The 25,596-nt window shown below is 24.5% G+C and overlaps 1 protein-coding gene across 2 annotated transcripts in view; it reads left to right on the top strand.

Moving 5' to 3' along the window:
* LOC129963229 (src substrate cortactin-like) overlaps nucleotides 1-25,085 on the top strand; it is a 43,125-nt gene extending 18,040 nt beyond the window's left edge. Inside the window, exons 3-17 of one of the 2 annotated variants that reach the window (XM_056077428.1) lie at nucleotides 361-457; nucleotides 1,283-1,359; nucleotides 3,948-4,077; nucleotides 6,180-6,290; nucleotides 7,353-7,407; nucleotides 8,768-8,989; nucleotides 12,229-12,339; nucleotides 14,893-15,059; nucleotides 16,883-16,949; nucleotides 17,816-17,967; nucleotides 18,149-18,346; nucleotides 18,983-19,103; nucleotides 19,845-19,937; nucleotides 22,396-22,451; nucleotides 22,961-25,085. In XM_056077428.1, the coding sequence (XP_055933403.1) occupies nucleotides 368-457; nucleotides 1,283-1,359; nucleotides 3,948-4,077; nucleotides 6,180-6,290; nucleotides 7,353-7,407; nucleotides 8,768-8,989; nucleotides 12,229-12,339; nucleotides 14,893-15,059; nucleotides 16,883-16,949; nucleotides 17,816-17,967; nucleotides 18,149-18,346; nucleotides 18,983-19,103; nucleotides 19,845-19,937; nucleotides 22,396-22,451; nucleotides 22,961-23,044 (1,734 nt within the window). In that variant the 5' untranslated portion in view covers nucleotides 361-367 and the 3' untranslated portion in view covers nucleotides 23,045-25,085. The remainder of the gene's footprint in view (nucleotides 1-360; nucleotides 458-1,282; nucleotides 1,360-3,947; nucleotides 4,078-6,179; nucleotides 6,291-7,352; nucleotides 7,408-8,767; nucleotides 8,990-12,228; nucleotides 12,340-14,892; nucleotides 15,060-16,882; nucleotides 16,950-17,815; nucleotides 17,968-18,148; nucleotides 18,347-18,982; nucleotides 19,104-19,844; nucleotides 19,938-22,395; nucleotides 22,452-22,960) is intronic. The other variant, XM_056077429.1, reaches the window with a different exon arrangement.
* Nucleotides 25,086-25,596: the final 511 nt, after the last annotated feature.

Raw genomic sequence — 25,596 nt, 5'->3', positions numbered from 1 at the left:
GTTATTTTTCTAATTGTTTTTGCATTTTCTTCTTTTTCCTGTCAGAAACCTAAGAATTTATTCTTTTAAATGCATTAGCTCAGCATCAATTATCAATATGCTTAAATGTTGTAAAGAAAACTACCTTTTGATTTACCACCTGTTTCAGCTATCAAAATTGACACAAAGCAGCTACATGTTGTGCATTATGGCCTCTATTCAACTAATAGAAAAGCCATCTAAAAAGTTTCTTCTTTACAAAATGACAAAAAATTATATCTTCTTCTAGCTATACTGAAATTTTAAATAATATACAAGAGAACAATTATTTTTGTTTTTTGAATTCTGATGGAAATATTTAAAATATAATTATTCTTTTAGCAAAAAAATGTGGCGAGCTACTGTTGGATATAATGTGAATGACACTAAAAATGGTGATGGTGGTGATGATGACTGGGAAACCGATCCAGATTTCATTGTAAGTTTCTATTTGTGAATATAAATTAAAGATCTATGTTCAGTATTAATTATTAACAAAGATTCCTTCATGTAGATACTCTCAGTATTGTAATTTGGCATTTTTAAAAATAATAATTAGTATTTAATCTAAAAATCTGATATTTTGCTATTTAAAGTTTTTATATCATTTTAATCTTCAACAGGGAACTTGAGACATTCATTTTAAAATTTTTTAGGCAATATGAAATTTGTTCTAGATTTTAATATTTATGCAATAATACAAATATTTATCATTTATACTCTGCTGTGACATGCAGTTTAATAATGTTAATTATTAACAAATTTGAATGAATTGAATGAATGAATTTTAATGTATATTATTTTTCAATTGCTTTCATTTTATTATTTCTTGGTGTATCTTTCATTGTATGTGTATAATAATAAAAAAATAAAATATCTATTATCATAAAAAGCCTTTTAAGTTTAAAACTAATAATAATGAAAAATCTCCATTTTCTCTTTATAAAATATGTATTTTTTTTTTTATCTGGTTTTAAATTCATTTTAAAGAGTTTTTGTCAAATCATCAATAATTTTCTTTACATGTTTGTAAACAAGATTTTTTTTTTATAAATGGAATTTAATGATTTAATATAAAAAAAGGTATGTTACATTTAACATTTTTCTTTTAAATTAGCATTGTAAATTTTTTTAATGATCCAAATTATATAACCAATTTTTATTATAGCAATGAATAGTTACATAAAATGATCAATATTAAAATTTTGATTATGGAATTATATGTTTTTGTGCATAGGGTACATTTTTTTTAATACTGTTTCAGAATGATGTGACTGAAGAAGAACAAAGATGGGGCTCAAAGACTGTAGAAGGTTCTGGGAGGACATCAGCTGCTATCAAGTAAAAAAAAAAAAAAAATTGTTTGTTTTCAACTGTTTGAACTTTGTACTTAGAATATTCAACAGTAGATAGTTTAAAATTTGTTTTCATAAGAATATTTTCAGTGTGTGATAAATACCTTACTTTAGTGAAAAACTGTCTATTTTTCCAATGAGCAAACTTCAAAGATTTTGTGTATCAGATTTACTTGCTCATATATGTATTGTAGCCTAATTTGGATCCATGTTTTAAAAATAGTTGTAGAATTCTTTAGAAAGGGCAAAATAAATTCATGCATTACTTATTCTATAAGACTAACCATATTTCTTCTTGGGATATATCTTCTTATCTATTTTAAATTTACAGCTTATTTTTTAATATATATTCTAAAGATCTTGATGTTTTCAATGTCTTTTTTAAAGTTTCTATAATTATATGCCTTCAACATTTAAACTTATGAATGATAGATTTATTTTTATTTTGCCTTGGTGCATTGGAATTGAATCGTCTATAGCATTCACTTCCTTATTAGTAAAATATTTCCTCCTTAAATAAGAATTCATAACATCTGGAGAAATTTCATTTTCATCTTCCCTTCCTTTTTATGTAATACCAAAAATTACTTAATTTGAGCTAATATTTTAAAAAGAATAACAATCTAATACAAGAGTAATGATCAAACTGTCAATTCCATTATTAACATTGTTTTTTAAACTTTGCAGACAAACACACCAAATTATGTATATATAATATACAGCTATATGTAAAACCATGCAAATATACATGTAATATTATAATCTTGTATATTGCTTTAAAATTAAAAACAACAACAAAATATTATATAATTTAAAAATTTCCTTTGTTATACCATTTATAATAACCAACTGGTTTATTTAGAAATGACTGCTTTATTTCAGTGAAATATCTTATACATAACTTGATATTCATACCTTTTTCATTTATGTCTTTATAAAACTTCAGTTTGTAATAGAGATTAAGATAATATTATTTTATTTGTTATTTTTGTTAGGTTCATGAAATTTTTTTAAAAAGTTAAGCTACAGTGAAAGTTTTAATTAGCTTTGTAGGAAATAAACTGTCAGTGACATTTAATTGGAAGTTACTGTCACTTCACTTTCTTATTCATTATGTAAAATGAGTGTTTTATTCTTATAATAAAATGGTGTTCTACATTTTACTTCTGTAAACATACCCAATAGTATGTTAACTGGATTGAAATATACTGTAAAAAATTTAAATGGGAAACATAATATTTTACCATATTGAATATATTACTTAATATTTTACTGGATTTTATTAATAAATTTGGCTATTTAATGAGATAAAATAAGGAAGTAAAAATCGAGTTAAACATTATCAAAGGATAAGAAGAATTAAATAAAAACTTTTTTCATTTGCATCCAATAATTCTTTAAAAATACATTATTAAATATGTATAGAACAAAATCTATGAAAATTGATTAAATATCAGTGCAGAAAGGAGAAAGTTTACATATTGCTTGTAAAAATATTCTTGAAAATTATATTAAAAAATGCATTATAACCAAATTGATAATATTAAAAATAATTTGAATTTTAAAATGATACAAATTTTTTTTAAAAATGAAAATATTTTTAGAATTGTTATTTTTATTGAAAAGCATCAACATTTTATTTAATTATAATGTTAAGTCATGATATTTCATGAAAATAAAGCATACAACTTCTTTCCAGTGTTATCCAAATTGTTCAAAAAATTAGAAAACTCTCTAAATATCAACTAAATAATACAGTTAAGTTACAAGCTTTGGTGAGTTATTACCTTTGAAAAATTACAATTTGATCTTATACTATGTTCGTTTGTCTAACTGATGTTATTTTTATCTGAAAAACTGGCATCTACGGATATTGAAATTGGATTAGAATCTGTCGTTGAATTATTTACTTTAAAGGGCAAATTTCTAAATTGTGATCTCTAAAAATAACCAATCATAGACTTATTTTCTGCACAAAAACCTTTTATTTATTCTCAATTCCGTTAGTAAATATTACTTATTCATAATCTTTTATTTAAATATGTGGATTAATGTAGTGTCAGAATAATGATTTATGGCTCAGACTGTTATAAAATGTAAGGAACTGCTTTGATTCCAATAATATGCTTTTCTCAAGGTTATTTACTTATTTCCAATATACTTCATTCAAGGTTATTTACTAAAAATATTGGCCTTAGTATTTAAGTATTCTGAAATTGGATTAGTTTGAAATATCTAGCTACCTATTAAATAAAAATACTTCTTATACTGGATTGGCACAAAAATATATAAACTTATAAATTTTGATAATTTAAATATACTAGTATTTGAATTTAATTTATGCTTTGCTGTATCTAAAGTGACTTGTGTTGAAATAGAATTCCGGTGATCATTCTGTTAGTCATTTGATTGTAAAAATTATAACATTTACTTTTATCTCTAAATATTATTAACTTTATCAATTTTTGATGCATTTAAATCAAAAAAAGATTTCATATGAAAACAGAATTTCTGATGCTATAACTGTAGAAATTTAGAACAAAAGCTAATTTCTTCATATTTTCTTTTTTATAGCATTGAAGAATTAAGAACAAATGTTGTAAAAGATGATGCCGAATTCAAGAAAAAAGCATTAGATGAAAGTATGAAACCTTCCTATGGTTATGGTGGGAAATTTGGAGTTCAGGCAGACCGAATGGACAAAGTAAGTTTATTGAATGATTATTTTAAATTGTTCCCATCTTTTATAGGTACAGATATGACTCGTATTTTTATTGTGTGTTTTTTGGCTCATAAATTTACAAAGCAATTGATGAAAGTGCTTAATATTTTAAATTCTGAGATATAAGAAAATGCAATTATTCATTAGAGAGTTTGAGGATTTATTTGTTTCTGAAAAACTGTATAGCCAGATTTTCATCGTTAGTAATTATCATGTTTATTAAAATCTATGAAGAATCCCATGTTGATTCACCATTAGTCACAATATCTTAAGAATAATATAGTTATCTAATTATAATGTTTTTAAAGCAACAGCTGGCCGAATTCTGTGCAAAATTTCAGTTGCAATCCATCAGATGAAAATTTTTGAATTTTTTTAAAACAAACATAATTTGTTTACCATTTCCAACATAACATCTGTTTAGAGAGCATTTTAATAGTGAACTAATGTTTCATGTGCTTGGGAGAAAAACTATATTTCAATATTAAATCTAACTACTGAATACAATTATCAAAGGTTTAAGAATGTTAAATGAAACTTGATGCAAATTTGCAAAGAATTAAAAAAAAAAAAAAAATGTGTTTTTCTCTTTGCAAAATTAATAGTGGTTTCAAGATCCTTTCATTTGTTTATTTTTAGTGATATTTATTCAAATTTTAGAGTTATTTCAAAATTTAAATATTACCACTCAAAAGTTATGAAAGATTGATAGAATTTATTTATTGTACATATTTAATACATAGAAGTTTGTAATTATTTGTAAAATTATTATGACCATAGGATGGTTGCTTATTTTCCATTCCTTTAAACATTTTATCAGCAGATATAAACATATATTTAAGCTCTATGCATGATATATTTAAGAAATAGCATTTTGTATTATCTGTTATTAAAATTGATTGCTACTGAATGTGGTTACTTTGTCTTCGAATCATTTTTTAAAATTTATGTATTATGTTGCTGATGTAAATAACATGCACTTAAATAAAGTTTTAAAACCCGCCAAAAATCTGAAAAAAAAAAAAAAATTGTAAAGACTAATGGAGACAAAATTAGTGATAAATGGAGGGTTCAGAATTCACTGAATATAAATATTCAGAATGGGGGAAAAAAACCCTTTTGAATTTGATAAAGAAATACTAATTTTTTTGTTGTTCTACTTAAAGATAAAGACAAATACTTTGACAGTTGGAAATTTTAGCAAGAATGAAGCACTTGATATATGAAAATCATTTTCAGAAAACTGTCATATGTTGATTGATTATTGAATTCAAAGGCAAAGATATTGAAGTCAGGAGATGAGGAAAAGGTATATAGATTCTCTGGACAACAATTAGACAAAATATTTGTTACTTTTTAAAGTGAAATACTATGAAGGTCTAAAAATATCATTCCTATGCAACAGTTACTTTTGCTGAGTCTCTAATCATAAAGAAGCATTAGCTCTAAAAGTCTGACTTTTCTAAAAGGCTAAGTTATAGTGACTTAATGATAGGATCTCAATCTCAAGAATTTATAACTTCAAGTCCGAAATTGAATTTCACTAAAAATCCACCATGTAAAGTCTGACATTGTGTGTCCTTTTGTTGGTGTGGTATGGAAGTTTGAAGATACCAAACTGGGTGTTTTCCTTCTCTTCTGATTGGTTTTCAAAATGCCAGAATCTAATACAAAACAGTATTTGTGTTCTTCCAAATGGGAAGTTAATATAATGAAACTAAATCCTCACTGCACTGCTGATTGAATCTTCCAAATAAAAACTTTCTTAATTGCTTGAATATAGTAACATTACTTCCTGATCAGTTTCTTAAATATGATAGGAAATTTGATAAATTTTGTAACATTTTCTATTCTATTTAGTATCTAATATGTTCCAGTGCTCTCTATTATAAACCAGAAGTAAAACTTTTATATTTATCTAATTGAGCAATTTAAATACTTAATATTGCTTGTGACAATAAAAATCACGTATTGAAGATTGAGTGACTTAAAAAATGAATATAAAGATTGCTGATTTTCTAATTGAATATTAAAATTAATATGCAAAGTATTTTTTATATAATATTTATTTATGTTTATTCTAGTCAGCTGTTGGCCATGATTATGTTGCTCAAGTTGAGAAGCATGCCTCTCAAATAGATGCAGTTAAAGGATTTGGTGGAAAATATGGAGTCCAAGCTGACAGACAGGATAAAGTAATTTACTAATAATTGATTTTATATTTTATTATTTTTATAACATTTTAATACATCAATACATTTTTTTAGATAAATAGTTTAAATTTGTCTTTTTTCTATACTAATGGAATTTAAATTGTTTGAAAGTCTTTACAATTTCTTTTTCTTTTTTTATTATGTATTAATTAAAATTATTACTATCCATTTTTCCATTGCATCACATTGTACGTGTGAATGATTCTTCACATGATCACAACTAATTTGCAAGCAAAATCAATTTTTAATGTGTATATTATTTTTAAACTGGAGGCCATTGTATATTTCTATGCATAGTTGTGTCATTTTAAAATTAATAATTTATTATTTCATTCCAAGCATATTTTCTTAACATAAGAGATTATTTTCAATAATATTTATCCATATAAAACAATTTATATTTATGGAATTTAGTTACTATTATTTTTTTTAAGTAATAGGCAATTTGCCTTGTTATATTCTCTTCTTTCCATTTGATTTCCCACTCTTGATACACACAGGCACAAAAGGGAACCTTGGGAAGAATTTCAATGTTTCTAATATTTCTAAATTAAATATTTGTTTAACAAATCTTTCTGAAAAATAAATATCTTTATTAGACTAAAATTTTTTTTTTGGTTTCTTTAATTATATTTTGTGAAATATTGTTATCAAAGTGAATTTTGATTGATTTATTATTTTTATTTCTGGCATTTTGAAACTAAAATTGTTTTAAATAAATAATTTTGCACAAGTGCTGTATATTGGTTTTTTTTTTTAAATCTAAGAGTTTAATTAAACATCCTTTCAAATTTGAATAAAAGAAAAGTCAAATTTCTTGGGAACCAATTTCATAGCTATTTTACTTATCTTAAATGAATAAATATTTAAAAAAAAACAGTTTTGTTGAGTTATTTCGTTTTTTAATTAATTAATTATTTCGTTTTTTAATTAATTATTGTGCTATCTTAGAATTGCATTTTTTTTTTTTTTTTTTTTTTTTTACATATGTATCTAGCTGCTTATATGTGGCTTAATATAAGCTCTATTTAATTTTATTTTCAGTCAGCTGTTGGTTGGGACCATCATGAAAAGGTGGATAAACATGCATCCCAGAAAGGTAATTGTTACAATGTACATGAATAATAACATTTACTAACACAGTTTGATTTAGATTTTTAACAATCATTTCACTTGAGTGAAATTAAAAAAGTCAAAACCTGTAGTTGTTTCTGACATTAGTGAATATTTCTTTTCATGTTATATAACAAATGCATAAGGTTATATTTAAATCAATTAAAACTTTGCCAAAATATAATTTGTGTGTTCATTTCATGAAAAAAGAATATAATTAAATTAAAATATATGAGCGAAATATTCTTAGATGGCATTGCAATAGGATTTTTTTAAAAATTATTTTGTAATATCACAATGTTAATATGTTACCCCCTTTTTGTAATACAAATTTAATATTCTGTATAATTTATTCAGTGAAATAATTTGTTGTTTATAATCGGATGATTTTGTTTTATTATTGTTTAATCTTTCCTGTAGGGAAAGAATATAATTAAATTAAAATATATGAGCGAAATATTCTTAGATGGCATTGCAAAAGGATTTTTTTAAAAATTATTTTGTAATATCACAATGTTAATATGTTACCCCCTTTTTGTAATACAAATTTAATATTCTGTATAATTTATTCAGTGAAATAATTTGTTGTTTATAATCGGATGATTTTGTTTTATTATTGTTTAATCTTTCCTGTAGGGAAATGCATTTTTCAATATTAAGAAATATTATTTGCATTCAACAAGTTCAGGAAGAGCACTTAATTTTTGATCATTAAAAAAAATAGTTTTCATAATCAAGATTAAAAATGCATATGGAAATTCATATAGTATTTTATTTGCTTATTATAAATTCTAGTTTATGGCAAACAAAATGCATTTTATTTTGACAACGTAATTATGTATCCTTCTACAAAAGCAACTCTGAAAACGTCTTTGAAAATGATGTGCTTCTTATATTAATTTTATAGTTTATAATTAATTTTATAGTGTGTGAAAATCATTTCTTAAGGATAGGTCATTTGATATTGATGATTTTTAATATTTAATATTTTAGTTTTTTAGATATAATTTCTGAAACTATAGTTAATTTCTGTAGCAAATTTGGTATGCATTGCTAAATATAAAATTTTATTGTGAGCAAATTCGATTTTTGTGCAGTTGTTTATTGAATTCTTGGTTGATAGATTAGAATTTTTGCTTTTTAATTATTTGGTCACAGAAAGTTATTTAAAAATTAGTATCTGTATTTTAAATAGCAAATGTTACTCTGTTTATAAATTCATTGTAGAATTTCATATTGTTTGTTATAAAATTTTGTAAATGCTACTTATTTAAATAATTTATCTATATACATTTTTTCACAAAAATTGCTTTAGCTTTATTGTTCATCTGTTTTTTGTTTAAAAGATTATGCATCTGGATTTGGAGGAAAATTTGGTGTTCAGAAAGATCGTGTGGATAGGAATGCAGTGGGTTGGGATCATATTGAGAAAACAGAAAAGCATGAGTCTCAAAAGGATTATGCCAAAGGTTTTGGTGGAAAATTTGGTGTTGATAAAGATAGACAGGATAAGTCAGCAGTTGGTTGGGACCATCAAGAGAAACTTGAAAAGCATCCTTCTCAAAAAGGTAACAGTTTTTTTAAATCCAATTATATATTATGTGAATGAAATCATTATTTTTGTTCATTTCTAATTTCCTTTTAGGTACATACATCAATTGTTTAATGATATTAACCAGGAAATGTTGTCATTTTTTATTTTGAATATTTTTTGGATTGGTTATTATTATTACAAGCTTATATAAGTACATACATTAGTGATAATTGAGGGAATTTCAATTAAAGCTAATGTATCTACAGTCTGAAATCTTAATAGTACTAACAAATACCTTGAAGGTTAAATAAAATATAAAAAATATCCAAGTATACTGTTATCAAAATAAATAAATTAAAAAAAAGAATTTGCAAAAATAAAAAGTTTAAATTTCCCATAACAAAATATAGAACTTAATGATTTCCTAATATAACTAAAAAATAATTTTGTAGAGCTTCAAATTGTAATTACTAATTGTAAGAAATTATTTGAATGTTTAGTTTAATATAGAGCTACTCTATTTTTTTTTCTCCTATATCATAATGTGGAAAGAATAGTTTATATAAATAGTTTTAGAATACTAACTTCAAAAAGTGCTTTCTATATAAATTTTTACTCTTGATTTAAAACAATTTTAAGATATATTAATTTCTCACTTAGTTGGACTGTGTTTATTTGTAGATGCAGAGTTTATAGAAGAGCCCCCCCCCCCCTGCCTTTCTGTTTTAAATTATCCCACAAGGAAAAGTTATGAAGACTTTCCTTTTAATATATTTAATTAATTATGTTATACATGCTATGCTTTGGGCAATACAGAGTAAATTCTCAAAAGCAGCAGGAATCATTTAACTGAGAGGGGCATGTGTATATTCCTAGAATACACACATTTTATTGAAAAGAAAATGATGAAAAGATAACTTGGTATGACATAAACTGTGAAGTTACAAAAACAAGAATAACTTTTATTTCAGCTGTTCCTCTTAAAATAAATTAAGGTATAGCATTTCTTTAAGAATGTGTTTATACTTTTGAAGAACTGCTTTAATATTTTTTTTTTCAACTGCTATAAAATATATATTAATTTTGATGTACTAGAATTTTTAAATATATATTCATTTTAAAATATTTTTTAATTGTAAATTTTATAAATCCATTTAAAATAGCTTATGAAAATAAATTTATTTAAAAAGCTGATATCACTTAAGCAAAACTAAAAGTAATTGACTTACAAATTTCCATGCTGCTTGCTCTTTACCAGAGGCAAATCTTAAATGCATCACAGATTTAAAGAAAAAATTTTTTAGTGATACATCTTTCCAAGTGTATTTTTTTTAAAGTGTAATAATTGGGAAGGGAATCACATTTTTAATATCTGAATTTGCTTTTAAAATATTCATCGAATTTTTGATTGTTTTTCTTCATTAAATATTTACTCCAATAGCCATATACTTTTATTACAAATGAAAAAGAATTTCATCGCCAGAAAAGGCACAGATTTAAAATTGTTTATAAGAAATTCTAAATGTTTTTTAATTATGCTTTAATTTAAAAAAAATATAAGAAATCGGATATCCATGAAAATAATTTTTGCAGTAAAATGACTAAAATCAGCAATAAAAAATATTAATAAAGTTGGGTTATGTACTATTTCACTGCTCCTCAGAGGATTTTAAAAGGAAGATATGTGCATTTAAAAATGCTTTATTTATTGAAAAGATTTATGGGAAATTTTTTACCATCTTAAATATGAGGCATTTTTTTAATGCTCTAGGAAATTTAGGGAACATTTTTTATTTTGCTTTTAAAATTGTAGTCTGATCATTCTAAATTTAATCATTTATTCAAAAAAATTAATATACAATGTTAATAAAATTGTTTGCATAAAAAAATACACATTGATGGTACTGTTCGTTTTAGTATTCTGAGACGACCACTTACCAATGGTTCTATCTCACTAAGGGGTGACATATGGAAGGATGTGCGGCATTTCCGGAATTTACTTTATTGTTAAATGTAAACATCTCCTTCTATCCTCTTTTCTTTCACCCCTATTTTGCCAAATTAAACCCATCCTAATGCATGCACAAAAGCGCAGAGGGTTTTAGAATCTGTTGGCGAACAATAAATTTGTTTGTTCTATTTGTTTATTTAAATGATCTTTTATTAGTATAATTCCATGTATCAGATTTACTTATGGAATAAATATAATTATTGGCTAAATGAAATATAGTTCTGCAAAACTGCTTACTTGAAAATTGGAAGGTAAATACTGCAAAGCATGCCTTATTTGGTTATTTTAATGAATTTTTTTGAAAAAATTTTAAATGGAATATATATTTGCTTAAATGTAGCAATTCGAATTTTTTCATGGACATCAATAATTTATTTTTATATTCAATTTAATCTAGTTGTCTATAGAAATAATTATGCCTATATCTTTGTAAAGACATGAGGGATCATGGCTACAATCTTGTTTTTAAGTTAAAATAACTATATGACCTTAGCTATTGTGGTTTGTATTTAATAAATGAATTTTAACTAATCATTAGTCTTTTTTTTTTTGGAAATGGTAATTATTATTATCATTTGCTATTAAACAACATTGGTTGATCTCATTAAACTGCATTGGTTATTTTGGTAATAATATACCAGTGCTATTTCCTTATAAAATCTGTATTTGTGGCAATACCCTCCCTTCTCTTCTAGAAACTGTTTCAAATTTTTTGCAATTTTTTTTCATAAATATTAAAATATTTTCATATGCCAGATATTTATAAAACATAGTAAGATTGAAATTTTTATTGTGGATAAAAGTTTCTATATTAGAAATTCTCATATTAAAATAGAAATATAATTTGGTATGATTGTAATAACACTTCTTACTTAAGAAATGTGTTGCAATTCCGTTATTGAAATGCGAATTCAACTTTTTGACTTTTTTGGCATGAATTGATTTCAATAAAATGATAAGACCATTTAATACACTGTTTGATAACAATTCATTATTTGCAGCATTATTCTCATGTTATCAAAGCATGGAATATTACTTTCAAAATTTGACATACATTTATATATATATAAACTATTTCCTGTAAAATCTTTCTACCATCTTTATCTGATGATTGATGTAAAAAGGTATGTTGCATCATATTAGAAAAATTAAAAGTATTGTGGCTTACAGTTTAAAATGTCTCTTTTAAAAATAATATCTGTGCGAGTTATTGTCATGGTTTTTATTTCAGATTCTTAATTATTTACGATTGTACTTCGCAGATTATACTTTAGGATTTGGTGGAAAATTTGGTATTCAGACTGACCGCCAAGACAAGTGTGCTGTTGGGTGGCAACATCAAGAAAAAGTTCCTAAACATGAATCCCAGATTGGTCAGTTTTTTTAGATGTACTGACTTATCTGACAGTTTTGAGTAACCATGTTGCTTGGCTTTTGCCTTGGTTCTTAACACCCAAATAACATTTTGCATGGCTTTTATTTGCAGATAAACTGTTTGCCATTAGTTTTTTGCATTTTGACTGAAATAGGGAGAAATATGTAAATAAAGCATCCATTTTTTACCCTTCCTCTAACTTAATAGATTAAAAAAAAAAAAAGAAGAAATCTAGTCAAATTGCCATCCTTTTTAATAATTATTAATATTTGTGTTTTGTTTGGTCATACAGTGTAATCATATATGTGTTTACTAACATGTAAGTGAAATATTTATGTTTTGTAAGTATAGATTTGTTATTTTAAAAATATTACAATTAGAAAATAATATTTATGAATGAAAATGATGGGAAATATTCTTAATAATTTGTGTTATAATGCCATTGTGTTGCCATTACTCTTTTAACCCTTTATAATTTCTTTCACTATCCAGTTTTAAGTTTATAATGCCATGTTTTTAATTTTTTAAAAACTTCTTTTAGTAAAAAGATTACATTAAAATATTTTTTAAATAATTGACAAATTTATTAATTTAATATTTGCTATTCTTCTATCAAAGGGAAATTATTTCAATATTTTTGACACATTACTGAACTTGAAAAAAGTTATATATGCAAATGAATGTTATTAATCCTCATCAAAGTATTGTGCTACATTATTTATATAAACAAACATTGTTTCAATTTGAACAATTCATTCAAAAAACGTCTCATTATAGTAATAAATTGTTTCTTATTCTAGTAATAAATTGTTTCATGATTTAACTTGCCTGTAATATAATTGTATTTGGCTTAATAGCTATACTTTGAAATGTTATACTGTTTGATATTAACATGTGCAAGTAATGAATATTAGTGCTCTTCTGCAAGATCATTTTCCAAGTTGGACTATTCTAATAATAATTACATCCTCAAAAAAAAAAAAAAAAATCTTTTTTTTTAATTTTTTATATTTAATAGACATGTTTTGGCATTCAATTTTATAATGAATAACATAGTTTTAAGGCAAATTTTTAAAAATCATCTAATAATGAAGTGTTTACTTATGAAAATCATTTATTGATTTTCCCAAAATAAAAAATATTTTTATTATATTCAATTTCCAAGTTTTCTATTACATTCATTATGTACCTTTATAAGACAGGGTTTTTCTTCTGAGATGCAAATTGTAAATTTGAGGCAAGTAAGAAAATTAAAAGTTTTAAACATTACTAACATATTTCTACTAGACTTGTGCTGTAATAGTATAATTATTTTTGTTAAGAAATGAAAGCCGTCAAGAGTGTTCTTCCCTCCACTTTCTCACATACTTAAACAATATTGTATCTTCTTTTCAGTTCTCCTTCTACAATCCTCTCTATCTTTAAATGTATTGAGGAGAAACCTTGAAGAATTCACCACCAAAGTTCTCTTTAAAATAAACAAACCCCATTTCAGTATTTGCATATAACAATACAATTTAACAGTTGTATCCAAAATGTGAAGCATGTCCACAATTTTAGTCTCAAGGACTGTTCAGTCTTTTTTATTTAAGTCATTATGTTTTTAAAGTCATGTTCATATATTTATAGTCTACATAACTGCAAATGGTCACTTTTTTGACAAATTAGCTTCAACATTTAATACATATCTAATGTTCAAATGATAAATCTATTTATCAAATTTTATTCATTTAATTGTTTGCATACAGACAGACAGAGAGAAAGGTTTAATCTAAAATTTAATTGACATCTTAAAATTTGTGTTAAGACTACATACTGAATTCTTTCCTTCTAACTATCTGTGTTTTTGAGTTATTGTGCTTACAGAACGAATAACAAACAGACATAATTCCCAAAATATGTTTTTCAGACAAAGAATATTTAAAATGCAAAATTCATCACATTTTTTGAAATAATTTTTTTTTTGTCATTTTTTTGTTGCTGTATGTTTTATTTGTATGAAAATCTTACTGTCCTTTTCTTTCTCCTGTAAAACAGTATGCATTTTATGGTAATTTTCAGTTTTCTAGAAATTTGTATCGTAAGCCTGTAACTTCTAAGAATTTTTTATTGTCTTTAAGTGAAAATTTCAATAAAATACTGTAAAATGATAGTACATATGTCAAAAGTAAATGTTTTAAAATGTGAGTGGAATCGAGAGATTTAATACCACATTTGTCACATTTTTGATTTTTTCTTTTTATATTTTGAAAGTTTTTTTTAAAATTTACATTTAAAACAGAAGAGCTGTTTAAAAAGTAAGTAATTTTAGATAACAATGGATGTTTTATTTTTTGATTCCTTCTATCTGCTGTGTATGAAGACTTGTGCTTAATTAACAAGCCAGAATTTTCTTTTTTTGCATAGTTGTTAATAAAATACAGATACTTTCAGTTCCATTGACATTATTAGACTTTTGTTATAGAATCTTTAATGATTTATTTCATTAAAAAAATGGTTTATTTATTTGAAATTTAAACTTGTTATAATAATAATTTAATTTTTTGTTTAGATTATGCTAAAGGATTTGGTGGCAAGTATGGTGTCCAGGAAGATCGCAGAGATAAATCTGCTCTTGGATGGGAAGAAGTCACAAAAGTAGAAGCTCATCCCTCTCAGACAGATATGAAAAAAGGTTTTGGTGGTAAATTTGGAGTTGAAAGAGATAGGCAAGACAAAGCAAGTTAATTTGTTTCCATTTTGTTAATACATAATTACTAATATTAATGACATTAAGTTTATCTGATATGAATGAAAAATAAATTCTCCATGAAAAAGAAATTTAATTGGTAAATTTTTTTTTTGTTGAGTAATTGAAAACACTTAAATATGTTTGCCTTTTATTTTTAACAAATTTTCAGTCTTGTTTATTATAAAGTTTTGTCGCATAACATGTTTTGTGAACAATAAGACATATAATGATTTTTTCTATTTATTAATGTGGTTATGTGACACATTGCTAGCAATACTAGTGTTTTCAAAATTAATTTAAAGCATCTGAATCAGTCATATAATTATTTATATCAAATTGAAATTTATTGGAATAGTTCATGAATCAGAGAAAGAGGGGTAACATAAATAAATTTCTGTTGTGCTATTGAGCATTATTGCTGTAAGCTTACAGCAATTTCTGTTTTTTGTGCATTTCATTATTCTCTATTTGTTAAATTTCCATCACCTGTAAACATATCAAGTAATATGTATAATATCATAATTAAAAAAAAACAACTTTTTATGATGTTTAAATACAAGGGTAGGTAATTTGCAGATTTAATTCCATCTATACATCTCATGTTTCATGAACAGTTTTTTTTTTATTTGACTTTAAACTTTGTTTTGCTGCTATCTGAAACTCTCTTTTTTTTCTTTTTGATAAAACATTATAACTGTTCTTATATGCTATTGATTATCTCATATTATCAGAAAGATTATCTACAAAATTATATTTTTTACTCCGACTCATTTTTTTTTTCAGTGTAAAACTATTTACTTTCGTTGAATAATCATGCAAAATTGTTGATAATCTGAGAAGTTTTCAAGAAAATGCAAAGTGTTTATTTTGTCTATAAAAATAATGTTTGTTTAAATTTCATTTTGGATATCTCATGTTTTATTACAATACAACTAGATTTTAGGTTCTAATTGTATTTTAGTGTCAATTAGTAAGCCATTTTTCTCTAGCATGGTTTTATTATCAAAATCTTTAAATCTTTGCTTTTCTTCTAAATTTTTTGCAATCAATGATAAACTTTTTTAAAAATTTCCGATGATCAAATAGTAAATTATACAAAGTAAATCATTTGATTTCCAATTTTTAAACTGAAGATGCAAAGACAAATGATGACAAATGTGTGTGTGTGTGTGTGTGAATTTCAGATAAGTTATTACAAATTAGGAAATGAATTTCCTTTGTGAAATTATTTCTTGCATATTATCTTAATATTTTTTTATTATATAATTTATAATTTACTTTTGTTCATAATAATTTGCATCATGAGAAATTAGCTGAAAATTTATTTATTTAACAGTATTAATAAAATTTAAAAAAAAAAAAAAACTTCAGAAATGTCTTATTTGAATTAGAGCAATAAATTGTATAAAAAAAATGAAATTTTATACATATTTAAAAATCCCGTAGAAAAGTATAGACTTCTTTATTTGAAAATTTATAGATTTGCATGAAATATATTGTATTACATAATATAGTTTTAGATGCATATGTGTCTTTCTTTGTATGAATATAACATTTATTATATTCATTGAATTGTTTTAATTGAAAAAATAACTGATCTTTTAAAAGCAATATTACTGAGAAGTCATATTTCTATTAATTAAAAAAATCATAATCAAAGAAAGACTTTTATTAAATTTAATATGATATATAATTTTAAATTATAAAAAAATTAGAAAAGTGATTCTTTGTATAGTAAATAATTATATTAATTTACTTTTAATTTTTTTATCAAGTTATGAATATTAAATATTGAATTAACTTATTTTAGTCAGCTCATTCCTTTTCTGAAGTGGAAAAACCCCAATCAAGCTATCAGAAAACACGGTCTGAATCAAGTAATAATTTTTGTCTTCTTAATTATATAATTTAAGATTACAGTTGTAAAATGTTTTTATTCATTGATCTGTATAATTCTAAGGACTTATCCATGAGTACAGGAAGTATTACTTTTTATTCATTGCTTTCTAGCTATTCTTATTATATTTGATTATTTACTAATTTGATTATGCATTTTATTTTCTATTTTCCAAGGTCTTGAAAATAAGTTGTTTTATTTTATAAATTTGCTATACATAACCATACGCTGTAGATATGTTGAAATATTACATACATATACTTGCTACATCATAAATGATATTATGCGTATGAAAATAATTAAGTTTTTATGAAAAGGGGAAATATTTTAATTTTTCTTTATGATAGTTATGATGTTCAGTATCTTTATTACAAATGCACTGAAGTATCTAATTGTTATGAGGCTTAGTTTGCTGCAGTGACAATACAGTTTCAGACATAATCAACAGTGAATTTGTTTAAACAAGTTCTGTGGGGTGTACTTGGAACAGTCTCGGACTCTACCCTCAAAACCATAAGCATCTCAAATTCTTAAATTGGTAAAATCAATATAGAATGTTTATCCAGTTTGCTGATTGTTCGTTTCATATTTTTCTTGAAATACTTATTACTCTGAAACAAATAAAGTTTTCTTTTTATTCAGAATCATTTTGACATATGCTATGAAGAAATTAAGTCTTTTTTCCTTGCTATATTTCATAAATAGTTTTGTGCTTTATCAACTGGTCCGAGCAGAATGTATTAAAATGAAAAATTAAATATTTGCCTGTTCTTTCTTGTAATTAGTAATTTTGTAATTATCCTGTATTAATTTGTTCCAAAACTTAATGTGCTTTTCATCTCGTAGTTGGTTCTACTAAAGCTAGCAGCTTAAGGGCTCGTTTTGAAAATATGGCCAAAGCTGAAGAAGAGGAAGCTCGCAAGCGAGCTGAAGAAGAGCGAGCCAAGAGAATTGCACGAGAACAAAAAGAGAAAGAGATTGCAAAGAAAGCTGAAGAGGTATTTTAAATATGCACCATGCATATATTTTAATTTATATTTTCTTCTTGTAAAAAAGATGGGTTCTATTTATTTGCAATAATTTTTACAACTTATTATAAATAAGTAATGATTTATCAATGAAAAGGGAAATTATGTTAGCATATTTTTAATATATATATCTATGTATTAATTTTTTTAGGAGAGGCAAAGGAAGTTAAGCCTACAAGAAGATCAAGATGATTTTGAGGAACCGAAGGAACCAACAGTAGCTCCTACGGTTCGCACTTCATCTGTAGGTGTTCCTACTCCTCTGCTGCAGGCTGCAACAACTGCAAAGAATGCATCACCTGAACAGACATTTCAATACACACCTCCTCAGCCACCACCTGAATTTGAAGTAATTTTTTTTTTCTGCAATGGCTTATATTAATTCTTTTTTACTAATCTTAGCAACTTATTAATATTATTAATATCATAATTTTTTTTTTATAATGAAATGCTTACTTATCTTGAAACTTATTTTAAGAAGCATGAAAAGCAGCTTGAAAAAAGATGTATTTAAAATGTTTCTGAATAAATTGATAGGTAGAAGTTGGGGGCTCTTTATTGGAAAATATAACAGTAAAATAGAATATTCAAATCTTAAATGCAAAAAATATAAAGTGAAATTATAGAAAAGATAGAAATGTTTAGGAGGCTCTTCAGTTTTTTTGCTTTTTAACATTTGTATTCATCTAAATTTATTCTTTGAAACCTTCAATGACATAAAAACAATCATCATTTGTAGCAATGCATATTCTATATTTTTTAGAATATAAGCTAAAGCCTTATATAATTATGCTATACAAAGAAAATATCCAATTTTAAATATTTCTGTTGGAATATTTACTTGTCTTTATATTCTAGAGTACAATTAATCACATACCTAAAATGTCATATTATCTGGTTACTAAATGATTAAAGACTTCATTGTTTGTAATTATGCTAAACAGTATTGAAAATCCCTTTTTATTTAATAATATGTTCCTTTTAGAATGAACCTATCATTGAAACAAAGCAACCTATTAAAAAAGTTGAAGAAGTATCTTTCTTGGATTCCCCAGAAGATGCTGAATCAGAATTATTTAAACCTCCTCAATGTTATGCTGAACCAGGTTAGCTTCATTTATTTATTTTGACCATTTAAGAACAACTATTCATTCATTCTATATAACTATTTGCTTACTCAAATTATTTGTTTAAAATATTCTTGCGGCCACAAAAACAGCAAAATAAGTGAGTATTTGTTAAGAAGAGACTATTAATTTTGCTTATTACTTCATATGAATAATCAAAAATAGAATTATTTTTCCCATTAATTATCAAGATTTCATTTTAATATTTTGAAAAACCTACATCATTCTATTTTATTGTCGTACAATTTTAATATTATGTATCTGCTCTGATATTGTTTTTAAATTAATAATTGCATTGTTTTTATTCTTATTGGGGGATTTTAATTTTAATTTAAAATATATACATTGTTTTGTACTAATAATGTATTTAAAAAAAATCTGACAAAATGAGAAATATTTTTATTTGAATGTAAAATTAAGAGGTACTTTACATTTTACAAAATAAATAAATAAATAAAAAAATAATAATAATTTAGAACTGAAAAGGGAATGAATGTTTCAATTACTTCTCTTTACATCCTTCAAAATAAATAAATAAAAAATTTAATAATTTAGAACTGAAAAGGAAATTAATTTTACAACTAATTCTCTTTACATCCACATTATACATTATGCCATGTGCATAATGTATAATTGTACTGTGTATTAAATAAATATATAGGAATTACTATATAAAAATTTCATTCTTTAAGGTATTTAATTTCTTTTCATGACATTTAGCATATGAAACTCTAGAACAAGTGGAAGAAGAATTATATGAAGTGCCTGAAAACTCTGGTGTATCAGCAGTTGCTCTATATGATTATCAAGCTGGTAAATATGGATTAATTCTTTTTTTGAAGTAAAATTTTACATTGCTTTCAATGATATTTTCTAGGAAATTGATTAAATACAAATTGTCTTTACAATAAATACTTGAAAGTAATTTTTTAATTTTAGAACTCGTATCTAATAAATATCACATTTTTTTTCTGTGGATATTTAGTACACTAGCATATCATCCCCCTCCCTTAAAAATGGTAATCAAAGTACGAAAAATAATTAAAATATTAAGTTCTTATTAAAAACTATTTTTGGTAAAAAGAAAAGTATTTTTTAAATAATATAAGGTAATATAGTGAATGTATATTTAAACCAGTAAAAACAGAAACATTATTGATTTAAATGTATTTTCTTTTAAAAAAGAACAACTAGTTTTTTAAAAGCACTTTTATTAGTGTATTAAAAAGTGGAAATATTTTTTTTTTGTAAATTAAAAATTTGTAAATTTTGTACTCTTGAAGTCATTTTTTTAAAAAAACTTCACCACCAAACCAATTGTATGGAATTAAGATTTAATTAATCAGTTAATTGATTATAAAGTTTTGAAAATACTGAAATAGTGTATTTTTATTGTGAATAGTTTATTTTAAATCAATATAAAATTCAAAATTTTAGTACATAAAGGTAGTGAAAAATCAATTACAAAATTCCATCTATTAAGGAATTACAAATATAATACAAGTAAGTCAAGTTAATCATATGTGTTTTGGGAAAAAAAAAAAAAAAAAAAAAACAACATTGCTGTCTTGTTTATGTTAAAATTGAACTTAGGATAACCTTGACTTGGTGTTTAATTTTAATTAGTATTGCAGATTTCGTTTTTCTTAATATGTAATTACTCTTAATTAAGACATTTTTCCCTATTAAGTTAACACTCATCATTAGGTTATAAAATTAGATTTCAAGTGCAACATTTGATTGTATAATTGGGAAAAGAAATATCTTATTATTCATTATCAAATCTATCTTTTCTATAACTATTACAGGATGGTGATAAACCCGGGAAATCAGGGAAAAGTCAGGGAAATTTATAAAAATAAATAAAAATCAGGGCAAATTGCTGATGAAAGTATTTTGTGCAAATATGAGTGTAATCATTTCTTTGCATCTGAATCTTTATATTGCCAAAGCAATCATAATTACAACAACCCAGGATAGCTTTCTTTCAAAGATGTGACGACCTTTCGGAATTTCATTTGATAAGAAGAGCGATAAGCTGATGCCTAACTGGTGTGACTAACAACAACTTAATGAAATTTTTGGAAAGATTGGTTTTCACTTTTCAAAGAACAAAGAGGATCAATAATTTTGGTTTGACCTATTTGTAGTGATTGGATTTTGAAGCGTTAGGAAATAAACGTTCATAGATGGCGCTAGACCACTAGCGCGGGTGTAATTAAAAGAGTGATGTCATTCGAGTGTTTGCTCTTGGAGGAGGAGGAGTTACTGAGAAGAGTAACTCGAACGAATCTGAAATAAATTTGTTAAGTTTTCTATTTGCCTAATTTTTTTCAAAGCACTCACGAACCAGCCACAACACTATTCTTGCAATGATAATATATTATTGTTAAAAATGATACTTCCCCATGGTAATATTAAAGTTACAATAGAATTTTAGCATATCAATAAAGATTGTCTATGGGAGAATACAAAAGAATATATACTCATTACGAGAATTGTTTGGGATAGCATTCGAGCAAATGATGGTATAAGTAATTTTGAAATGTCAAAACAATTGATTTTTCTTTACTGTGAATTATTTACAAGCCAAATGTGAAGAGTGTAAAGGAAAGAAATGAAGAAAATGAACTAAGTGAAAATTTAAAAAAAAAAAAAAAAAATGTTAAAAAAAAAAAACTGAAAGGAAAAAGAAAAAAAACCCTCAAGGCAGCTTAAAGAGTGAATTTGACAGTTGAAAAACAATTACAGGCCTCAAAAGTCTGTAAAAGAAACTTTTAAAACTTTGCAATTTATTTAATACTGGTTACTGGCTGGAAGTAACCAGTATTGTCAAAGTAGAACTTATGTGTAATAAATCTACATTTGCCACTTCATATGACATGAAATGCAATGCTTTTATTAAAATTCTTTATCAAACAAAGAAACAATTCAAAATCTCTTGATGGATCATAATAAGTATTCCTTTTCTAATTAAATATACAGTGATTAAAAAAAATTTTCAATTATTTTTACTCTAAAATTTATACAAATTAAAAAAAAAATGAATGTAAATAAATTTTTCCGTTACTGAAAGTTTATTGATGAATAGTTAAGGGTATTGAATAGTATATTAGAAATTATTTTTACGATTAATTCAAGATTATTTTAGTTAGATATGTTCTGTAAAATTTCATTAAAAATTATTATAACTATATTGCTTTTCAAATCATAAATAAGCATTAGAAGTACTTATTGCTTTTCTTAATAAATTGTGATTTTTATTTGATAGCTGATAGTGATGAAATATCTTTTGATCCAGATGACATAATCACTAATATTGAAATGGTAAGCACATTTATTTTCTTTATCTTAAAAAACACTAATTTATCTAAAATTTGATTTTCTTTAATTTGAAAAGTAATCCTAATTTATATTCATTTTAAAAAGTTGTATGTATTTATATCTATTTTTGAATGTATCCATTTAAACCACATAAAAATATTGTAAGGCTTATGCAATATTTTGAATCTATTAATCCCACAAATTCTAATATTGCCTCAATCAATAAAGGTTATTTCTTCAATGTTTTCTAAAATGGGGTCTTTCAATTTTTTTACTTATTTTATGAAATTTCTTTATCACAGTTATTTCTCATAAAAATACAATAATTTTTATAAGGTAAATATAATGTTTTATGAAAATTGCACTATTTATTTCTAATTTCTTAAACTTTTAATTTATTACATTTGAAATATTCATGTATAAATCATCATCCCTTAAATGCTGCTTACTTAGCAACCTTACCCAAAAGGCTACTTAGTTTTATGAATTCATATTTTTTTTCTTTTCTCTAGATTGATGAAGGTTGGTGGCGTGGAGAGTGCAGAGGCCAAATAGGACTTTTCCCTTCCAATTACGTCCAACTCCTTCAGCAATAACTTAAAATTTCATAGTTGCATCTTTTAATTGAGACAACTGTTTCAAATATGACTTCCTTTCACAATATTTTATCAATCTATTCTACTTTGTGATGGATGGTGACAAAACAGTTGGTTTCAGTACTACATAATCATTGATTTTGCATACTTTTGTTTAATCAGTTATTTCTTATATCATACTGGGTATGATTTTTTTTATCCATTGTTTTTTTAAACTCTTTTTACAGATCTTGAATCATTGCGCATTAAGCTTTTTTTATAATCATGTGGCAAATTCTGTGTTATGTATTTGATAATTTTCTTTTAATTTGTTAAAAAAAGTATAAAAATTTCTTTTTCGACAAAAGTTACAATTCTTGTTTTTGGATTTTTAATTCACAACAGAACAAGAATAGCATATTTCTAGATAATGTATGCTAGACATATAAGCAGTTAATATTCACATTAATTCACTCTTTTATACTAGTCATTTAATCAAATAATTTTGTTCTCTTTTGATTTGCAGTCTAATTTTAGTACACTTCATGAATTTTTGAGTGAGCCAACTTAGTATATTGATTCCAATTAGATCGGTGCCAGAATTAGCAAGACTACACAATCTTTTTTTTTTATAGAAAATTTTATATAAATAGCATTAAATTCTTTGAAAGAAGAAAAATACTATTGTGTATATATAGATTTATTATTTGGTAATGTTTGGTTTATATGACATCTACAGTTTTCAGCTGATTAAAAATATTCTGAAAATATGTTTTCTTAACTGAGCTTGAAAATTCAAAATTATACTTTAATTAGAGTTGAAACAACACAATATATTATATTCAGCTGATTGGAACTTATTGCATTTATAACTATTATTAGATGAGCTACTATAAACAGTTTTATTGAATCATAAAGGCAGTTTGAATTGATACTTGAGAAAATTTTTTGGTTTTCTTTCTTTTAATAATTAGTTTTAAAAGTAATCTTTGTAACACTTATAACTCATAAGTATATTACTTATGTAAATTAAAAAAAAACAAACACTGAAAGATTACTAAATGGAATTTATATAGATCAAATTTTTTTTCATAACAAAGAAATAGCATTTTCTATCTATTGGAGGAAGTTGCAACTATTGGTTACACAATAAATAACATACATTCCAATTATAGTGTACTTAATATCATCATAGTACCAATCTTTTGTGTTGACTGTTAATGTAAATTTAACTGAATTATTTAATTTTTGTTATTTGGATTATGAATGTCTTGGATGCAAGTATTTGATATATACATTTCATGAAGCATTTTTTAGTTGTTTTTTTTAAACTATATAACTTGCTGTTACTTTTAAATGCTTCCTATTATTCATACTAACAAATAATTAATTGGAACAATATTTAAACATTTTAAATTATAATAAATATCATGCTTATCATGTATAATGATTGAAAATTCAGATAAGTTTATAATCAAATAAGTATTCTATTAACATATAATAGTGTTTTTGAAAGTTAAAAATATAACTTCATGTTTCTCCTAATCCTAAAGTTTAAAACAAATTGTGATTTATTTAAAAAAATTATTTATGAAAGTTCCTTATAAAAGCAATCCTCTATTTTAAGAATTGTTAATTTAGAATTAATACTTCTAACTTTGAAATAGATATTAATGTTTTGATGTATAATAGATTTTAATCTTTAATTTGAATCAAGTGTAATGTTACCTGTATTAAAAATGCCCAAATAAGAGCTTTATGCAATCAGATAAACCATTAGGAAGGGTATTATAATAAAATCTCTTCATACTTGTATGAACAGATTAGAAGATAAATTGTACAGAAAATTATTTTCTTAGTGTCAAATAATGAAATACATATTTATTGTTGAATGTAGTTAAGTTTATGAAATTTTAATAAGAATTATGTGTGAAATCCATCATATTGTAAATGAATTTTGGATAATTAGAAATTGATTCTATCCCTTTATTATTTGACAAGTAAAATAAAATGGTTGTGTATGATGTGTGTTCTGTAAAATGTTTGAGAAATTAAAAGTTTGTTTGAATTTGAATATTTGTTTGCTGATTTGTTAATTTTCTAGAGATCTCAAAGACCATAAATAAGGGATTTTAACATTTGTAAGAATGAAAAAACACACAAAAATGGTTAAACTTAAACTAGAGTACAGACAACACTATTGAATAAAAGAAAATGTTTCTTACAGTAACGAGAATTAGGATGTAGAAAATGCTACTATCTATCACCTGAAAATTTTCCATACATGCTGTCTCTTTCATTTTTCTTAAAAACTGCCATTATAAATAACGATAGCTTCTTCAAGATGATAGGCCTTGTCATTTATTAAAACAAAATCTGCAAGCTTTGCAGAATGATAAAAATATTTCATTCTGAATTTATGTTAATAATATGGCTTATTTTCCCATGTTAGGCAGATATTGGTACAAGACATACTTTTAAACTTAATTTGAAAGTACAGCAAAATTAAATGAACTTCTGAAGTACCATTCTAAACAAAGATAAAATTGGATATAAATCTGCATTTTTATGTA

The sequence above is a fragment of the Argiope bruennichi genome, chromosome 3, assembly GCF_947563725.1.
Source record: "Argiope bruennichi chromosome 3, qqArgBrue1.1, whole genome shotgun sequence".
Classification (NCBI taxonomy): Eukaryota; Metazoa; Arthropoda; class Arachnida; order Araneae; family Araneidae; genus Argiope; species Argiope bruennichi.
Note: the sequence above shows the minus strand (reverse complement) of the source record. Positions and strands in the feature narration are given on the sequence as shown.